The 7,806-nt window shown below is 43.0% G+C and overlaps 3 protein-coding genes across 3 annotated transcripts; 1 reads left to right on the top strand and 2 right to left on the bottom strand.

Moving 5' to 3' along the window:
• Positions 1-126: 126 nt before the first annotated feature.
• LOC129245934 (probable cysteine--tRNA ligase, mitochondrial) lies at positions 127-1,897 on the bottom strand. Its single transcript, XM_054884381.1, has 2 exons — positions 1,803-1,897; positions 127-1,750 (listed from the first exon to the last, which is right to left on the bottom strand). Exons 1-2 carry the CDS (start codon positions 1,814-1,816, stop codon positions 148-150), a joined length of 1,617 nt encoding a protein of 538 aa, XP_054740356.1. The 5' UTR covers positions 1,817-1,897; the 3' UTR covers positions 127-147.
• A 693-nt stretch (positions 1,898-2,590) lies between these two features.
• LOC129244676 (cytochrome c oxidase assembly factor 5) lies at positions 2,591-3,188 on the top strand. Its single transcript, XM_054882448.1, has 3 exons — positions 2,591-2,822; positions 2,892-2,987; positions 3,049-3,188. The coding sequence occupies exons 1-3, from the start codon at positions 2,718-2,720 to the stop codon at positions 3,088-3,090; spliced, it is 243 nt and encodes an 80-aa protein (XP_054738423.1). The 5' UTR covers positions 2,591-2,717; the 3' UTR covers positions 3,091-3,188.
• An 8-nt stretch (positions 3,189-3,196) lies between these two features.
• On the bottom strand, positions 3,197-7,584 carry LOC129244675 (ATP-dependent RNA helicase DHX8). Its single transcript, XM_054882447.1, has 3 exons — positions 5,889-7,584; positions 4,970-5,828; positions 3,197-4,918 (listed from the first exon to the last, which is right to left on the bottom strand). Exons 1-3 carry the CDS (start codon positions 7,485-7,487, stop codon positions 3,243-3,245), a joined length of 4,134 nt encoding a protein of 1,377 aa, XP_054738422.1. The 5' UTR covers positions 7,488-7,584; the 3' UTR covers positions 3,197-3,242.
• Between the last annotated feature and the right edge of the window lie 222 nt (positions 7,585-7,806).

The following is a 7,806-nucleotide window of genomic DNA, read 5'->3' as shown; positions in this document are numbered from 1 at the left end:
TTGCAGAGGTTATGGTGAAATTAAACCAATGCATATAAGTTTCAGAAATGTATGTATATACTAAAAAAACTACTTCCGTTTCCTTACTTACGTCTTTTATATTCAATTGAAAAAGATACGTACACATCCGTTTTTAAATCAGCATATTTATTTCTTTCCGCCACTAAATTGCCATGAAGTGCCCTGACTATGATCTTGTATATCAATTCCATGTTGACGCAAACAATTACGCAGTTCGTCACATATACGAAATAGTTCTTTGTTCTTCGCAGCAACGGCACGCTCGCGTATTAAGCGCCGTGATTGCAGCAAATCCTCCACTAAACCATCCAAGTCGAATTCTGACGCCGCACCTATCAATTGCGTTTTTGAATCTTCAATAAAACTGAAACCTAGAATACGCAAATGCTGTTGCACAAAGTTGTCTACTGCGGCTATTGCGTCCAAGCAGCTGCTAGTAGTCAGTCTTAACTCGGCTTCTACACCACTTGCAATATTGATTTGGCGATTCACCGCACTTGCTTGCTCCAGCAGCACACCAATACTGCGCGCTGTATCGAAATCATCCTTATAGCAGGCATCTATATCTTGTTGTGCGCGCTGTAAGCCAGCCAATACTTCACTTGTCTCCACATTTGCAGTCGGCTTTTTGCCGCTTAAATATGCAAGGCAATCCGCTTTAAATGTTTTAAAACGTTTCAACGTATTCCTTGAAGTCTGCATAAGTTCGTCACCATACTCCACCGCATTACGATAGTTTGAGAGCACACACGCCATACGAAACTCGTCCGCCGTATATTGTTGCAACATTTCTCCCACTGAGATGGTGTTCTTTAACGATTTTGACATCTTAGACGCTTGTCCCTTAACATGCAATTGTCCAGTGTGTAACCAATAGTTTACCCACTGCTGTGTATTGTGGTACGCACAACTCTGCGCCTCTTCGTTTTCATGATGTGGGAAACGCAAATCCAAACCTCCAGCATGGAAGTCTAGTCGTTGCCCAAAAATCATACTTGCCAACGTACTGCATTCGATATGCCAACCGGGGCGTCCTGCTCCCCAGGGCGATGACCATGCCGGCTCCTTCTCGTTTTTTTGCGCCTTCCACAGTGCAAAGTCCGCTGCAGCAATTTTACCCTCGCCATCTTCTGTTGGCTGCTCTGTTAAATCTGCCAAATTAACTTTTTGAAGCTTACCATAATTTGCGCATTTGTTCACCGCAAAATATACGCTTCCGTCATTACCTTTATAAGCGTTTCCTTGTTCTACTATTCGTGCAATAAAATCTACAATGCGTGGTATCTGTTCGGTGACGCGTAGCTTTATGTTTGGCTCCAGTACATTGAGTTGGCGCAGATCTGACCAGAATTCACTTTCATACAGACCCGATAACTCACGCCATCCTTTACCGCATTCTTCACTTTTGCGTATGATTTTATCATCAATATCGGTGATGTTCATAGCCGTCACAACATTCACATTGAAATATTGGCGCAGTATACGTTGTATAATATCTAATTTAACGTAACAGCTGGCATGTCCCAAATGCGTAGAATCGTAGACTGTAGGACCACATGTATACCAAGTAGCGTATGTGTCATTAGGCAGTATTAAAGGAACTTGCTCACGAGCTATGCAATTATGAATGCGTATGCCAGTATCGGTGCCGCTTGCAGGCGGTTGCCAAAGATGTTGGCTGGCGGAGCGATGTTTGCTTAGGGGCCAATATCTGGTGGGCTTGAGAAAGCTGTGAGAAGAAGGATGTAAGTTAAAGTTTTAAAGAGAATTCGTATACCAACCAGTTGCGGGACATTGTGTTAACTTTTATTCATTCCATTTAACCAATAGCCAGTTTGTTTTTATTTTAGCAAGTCCTCCCTGACACCATTGCAATCAGCTGTTTCTACAGTGAATTTAATGTTGCCACAACCTTAAATAAAAATTGCATTTTTTCCCAAAAATTTCCTCTTTTATGTAAACCTTTAATAATGGGTAATATTACGGCGGCCACCAAAGCCAAATAATTTTCTATGCAACTACCACGCAGTAAGGCCGAATTCGAAACCAACTAACATGATGCCCCATGACAGTTGGTTATACGTAACCGGAACGACCCAGAATTATATCCGGCCAAGAACAGTCCCTTCAACAGCATTTCCTATATACATATATATGAGGAATATTTATGTTACTACAACAGCAATAAGTGTCAATTTGGTAGAAAAGGTTTTTCTAATAGTGAATTGCCCTCGGCAGGCAATGGGAGACCCCAGAGGGTATTTCTGCCCAGAAGAAGGTCCTCATAAAAACTATCTGTCGGTTGGATGTCGCATGAAACCGCAAGAGTATCCATTTGTAAATAAACATCAAGACAAACACCAGTCATTGGAGGAGGAAGCTTGGCTCAACAAAAAACATAACAAAACATATACACACCAATTATATATATAAATATATAATTACTTTTAATAATTACATCTTTTTCATTAATTTCTTCTCAAAATATTTTTAAACAAAGAATATACTGCCAATTATTTCTAACCTATAAAACCCATAATTCTATTGGCATCCCTGATAATCGGCAACAGCTGATCTGTTATGAATTCAATTGCATTGGGTATTTGTGTAATTTCAGAATTTCAGACTTGTTTTAGGATAAGTTGTTTTTCTTAAATTTTTTTGTTCGAAAACTTCCACACAAAACTATCAACAAGATGATGCGCTACGAGGGTGATGAAAAACTAGCTGATAACTCAGCATGTGCGGGCGTTAGAGCGGATCTGAAGATGTGCTTGCTCGAAAGTGATTGCTGCCGTGTTGTGAGTACACAGAGTGACAATATTCGGAGTAGCAACACATCCAAATATACAATATTTGGTTTTTTTTAGGATAAGAAAACACCCCGGGAGTGCCTTAAATTGAACAATGTACCAGACGAGTGTCAAGTGCTTAGAAACACATTCTTCGAGTGCAAACGGTCCTTGGTAAGTGGTGGCCATATATACAGCTTATCAATCATATTTCAAAAAATCTACTCCTTTGCAGCTCGATAACAGACAAAGATTCCGTGGACGCAAAGGTTATTAAGCCATCCTTTAGAATTATAATAAGATCATTCAATCAGTTAGCGGTATAGTTATGTTTTTAATTTATAATTCAAATAAAATATGTTGATTAAATACTAACTTATAGCTTACAAACATGAATTCACATTAAATGCTAAATATTCTACATGCAGCTTAATTCCGTCTTCGTCGTACGCGTGATATACGCCAAGCATTAGGCTCCTCATATTTATTGTAGAGCGGTTCGAGTCGTTGATTCTTCTTGAATTTGCTCAATTTCGTTGGATCAGAGAAACGGAAAAATGATGGTGCAAATTCGACCAACCATTTCGGATCTATAGTGGTTACTTCACGCATATATTCCTTGGTAGTTTGTACCAGCTCATGATAAACCACCCACTCGGGCTGACGATTGAAGAGTGCACTGGAGGGATGTATGTACACCACTTGCGAATCAACGAGTGTGCGATAACCTTCTTGTGGGTCCTTTTTAGCGGCATTGCGAAAGAAACCTGAACAAATCGCTTTTTGTATACGCACAGAGTTTTTACCAGCCGAAACAACGTCCAATTTGTGCCGATCCATAATGCCCAACAACTGTTTGCGTACATCCTGCGAACGTTTCAGTGTGCGTATTTGGACGAAGTTTTCGTAACACCAGGCATTCGAAAATTTGTTGTTCTTCCAGCTGTTGTATACGGCTAGTAGTGTTAGATGATCGCCTTCGGGCTGATTGAATTTAGCTTTCTTTTGGTCTGCCAAGGCTTGCTTGTCTTTCGGTCGATAGAAAACGTTTTGTACGCTCAGCATGGATACTATAGTTAGCACTTCATCAGAACATTGCAATGCCACGGACATAATGAGCATTTTCGAGAGATTTGGTTCCAGTGGAAATTCGGCCATGCGCCGTCCCAAACGTGTAAGTAAGCCCTCATCGTCCAACGCTGATAATGAATGCAAATTTTCCAAAGCCATTACTAAAGATTCTACAGGTGGCGCGTCCATGAAATCGAAATGCAGCAAATCGTTAATACCCATAGTCTTCAGCTGCAATACTGTCATCGCCAAATTTGTACGCTGTATTTCTGGTACTGGTGTAGGCAACATCTCGTCTCGATACGCACGCTCTGTATATAAGCGATAACATTTGCCGGGTCCTGTACGTCCAGCTCGACCGGCGCGCTGCTTAGCTGCAGCTTGGGATATTGGTGTGACCACCAGCGAATCCATGCCCGTTTTGGAATTATAAACCTTCTGTTTGACAAATCCCGGATCAACGACGTAGAAAATACCATCGATTGTAAGCGAGGTCTCAGCAATATTGGTGGCGATAACGACTTTTCGGCTACCCGCTGGCGCTGGATCGAAGATACGCGTCTGCATTTCAGAGGGCAATGCCGAGTACACAGGCAGTATAATCAGTTCGGGAACATCGGGACCCAAACTTTTCATGCGCTCGTAAAGAATTTCGCAAGCAGTGTCAATCTCTTCCTGACCCGTAAGGAAGAGCAATATGTCGCCAGGAGGCTCACGCAAATGTATTTGCATAACGGTAATTAGTGAAGCATCTAAGTAGTCTGTCTCTGGTTCTTTGGTATACAACACTTCGACGGGAAAGGTTCGACCAGGTATGGTGAAAATTGGCGCTTCAAAGAAATATTGTGAGAATTTTACTGCATCCAGTGTGGCTGAAGTTACAATCAGTTTCAGTTCAGGCCGCTTTTGTACGGCACCCTTTAAGAGACCAAAGAGCACGTCTGTGTGTATTGTACGTTCATGCGCCTCATCCAACATAATTACGGAATAAGACTTTAAGTCCGACTCCATTAAACACTCGCGTAGCAACATACCTGTAGAAAAAATATTAGGAAAAGTTTGGCATAATTCAGTGCATAGCATACCATCTGTCATGTATTTGATAACCGTTTCCGGACTGGTGCAATCCTCGAAACGTATAGTGTACCCTACTTCTTGCCCCAGCCGACAGCCGAACTCTTCTGCCACACGCTTAGCCACTGACATGGCGGCTACACGACGTGGCTGTGTGCAACCAATCTTGCCACGCGCAGTGAATCCACTTTCGGCTAAATATTGAGTAATTTGTGTCGTCTTGCCGGAGCCCGTCTCACCAATGACAATCAATATTTGATTGTCAGATACAGCTTTGATGAGGTCATCGCGCAGTTTGTAAATGGGCAAGGATTGACGTTGCTCTAAAAGCGACATGTCCGTCTTTTTACCAAATGACGACTTCTTTCCGCCTATAACGTGCTTTTTCCACTCAGGCACTTCAATGGTTGCGCCAGATCCTATGCCGCGGGTATTTGTCATAGCACGGGACTCATCTTCGTCGGGAAGTGGATCGATCCAGTTGCGGCTCATATTTGTTGGAGCAACGGCATCTTGTTCGCGCTGTAACATTTTTTGTTCTCGTCTCTCTTTTGATAAAGCCGATTGCATCATGGCGGCTTGTGCCAGCGAACCGTCGGGATTTTTAACAATTCGCACGGGAGAGAGGTCGTGCAGCGCCCGCCCGTGCCCCGAAAGGAACGGCGGCTCTTCTTCCACAATTTCAATTTCAATATCGGCTTCATCATCTTCTTCTTTCTGTATTAGACCCGTCTCCTCATCAAAATCTGGCATTTCGCTGCGGTCGATTACTCCGGAGCTAATCATTTGTTTAATTTCCCAACGTTCGGGGCTGGATATGCGCGTGACGCGCTTCCGCGAGTCACTTTCATCGTTATCCATGCTACCACCCTGTGCAGAAAAGTCAAAGGTGAGATGAAGATCTCCAACGTATTTATACAAATTACTTACTTGCAAATTAAGCAGCGAAGTACCACTGTACGGCCGATCCGGATTACGATCTCTCAGATCATCATCTGGTGCCACATGCGATAGCGGATTCAAATCACGTCCCGACGCTTGATCAACTTCTTTCATAGAAAGTGACACCTTCTGTCCTGCGATAGACATCACTTTAACTTTTACATTCACATTTCTTTGTACCACCTCCGTTACATCGGTGACACGTCCTTCGGAACGCAACTGTGAAATATGCACCAGTCCTTCCCAACGCTTACGCAGCCCAAAGAGCTGCACAAAACAACCGAATGGTACAATATTCGCCACTTTACCTGTATAAATTTTCCCTGGCTCGGGGTCATCGGGTAGCGGCGCTGGTGGTGGCATCTTCTCATTACGACTATGTCGCTCTGCAGAATGTGAACGGGAGCGCTTCCGTCCGCTACGTTCGTTATGATCCCGCGAGCGCGATCTTCTTCGGCTATTACGATCGCCGCGTTCACGAGAACGGGAACGACCATGACGATCACGCGAATGTGAACGCGATCGACGTCTGCTGCTACTGCTGGTGCTATGACCATGGGATCGTGACCGGGATCGCGAACGGCGTCTACGTCCACCGCGATCGCGTTCACGATCACGGTCACGGGCACGTTCTCTATCGCGTTCGTGTCCTCTGTCTCGATGTCGCGATTTGCTACGTGAGCGTCTTCGTCTGTCATTGCGTCGCCTCTCTGTTGGTGAAGCTGAATGTGAACGTCGATCGCGGCTTCTTTCACGCCTGCTGCTGCGTTCATGGTGGCTGTCGCGCTCCTTTGAGCGTGAACGAGAGTGTCGGGCAAGCTTTTTCTTCTTCTCCGACTTGATTTTTACATCATCATATTTCCTATGTGTGCTTGACGCATGTGCTTCTAATTTAATCATGTCATTATCGTGTTCGTTCTTGGTTGCTTTTTGTTCTCTTTTTATCTGTTTACTTGGAGCTAAAGCCTCCAATTCTGCCATCACGTCATCGATATCATCGTCTTTCGATTTGTCATCTTCCTTTTGCCGACTCGGTGCTAGTGCTTCTAACAGTGCCATTGTGTCATCCACACTATCTGACTTTTCGCGCTTACTCGGTGCAAGTGCTTCTAGTTCAGCCATTACATCGTCCATTTCAGTGCGCTTATTTGATTCACTCTCCGTTTTCCTTTCATTCTGCTTCTCCGCTTCGGAATCAGAATCACTGGATGTACTTTCGCTGGCGCTTTCTCCTCCACTGCTATAAGTTTTGCTAAATTTATCATTAGGTAAAGCTAAACCTGGAAACAATCGCGTCAACTGATCCTTTTTGGCAGTTCTCACCCCACCAACATCATCCGTTCCTTCATCGGTACGTCCCGGCTTCATCAAATTAATTATGCGCTGTAGATTAGTAACAAATGAATCCGGAAATTCTGCACCATTGTCATGTAATGCTTTGCGAAAAGCGTCAAATGTCGGATTTTTATCCTCCAAATCTATTATGAACTCCGCCAGATCTTTGTCGTTTAGACCCAAGTGGTTTTCCAATTCGGTGCAAATTTTTGACACCAGTGATAAATATTCAAGGCGCCTTAACTCCTCCATGGTGTGTTCTAATATATTCACTTAATTTTCATAAATAAAATAATTTTATCACTGCAATGCTATAAATGTGTTAAACTGTAGAAAAATGCTTGCAAACGTAAACTACACAATCGATTGACAATCAGCTGATTTACGACGGCAACGTTGTACAGTGTTGTATAGAGAGAAATGACAACAGTGATGTATAACTGTAGATTACAGGGTAATAGAAGTGATAAAATTTCAAAACCTGAATGTAATAGAAACTAGAAACCAAAAATTAAAATACTCGTAAAGTGAAATGTATAAAATAAAATTAAGAACCACAATCAATAGCCCG

Source organism: Anastrepha obliqua, chromosome 4 (genome assembly GCF_027943255.1).
Source record: "Anastrepha obliqua isolate idAnaObli1 chromosome 4, idAnaObli1_1.0, whole genome shotgun sequence".
Classification (NCBI taxonomy): Eukaryota; Metazoa; Arthropoda; class Insecta; order Diptera; family Tephritidae; genus Anastrepha; species Anastrepha obliqua.
The sequence above is the reverse complement of the archived record's forward strand: the minus strand, read 5'-3'. Positions and strand labels throughout refer to the sequence as shown.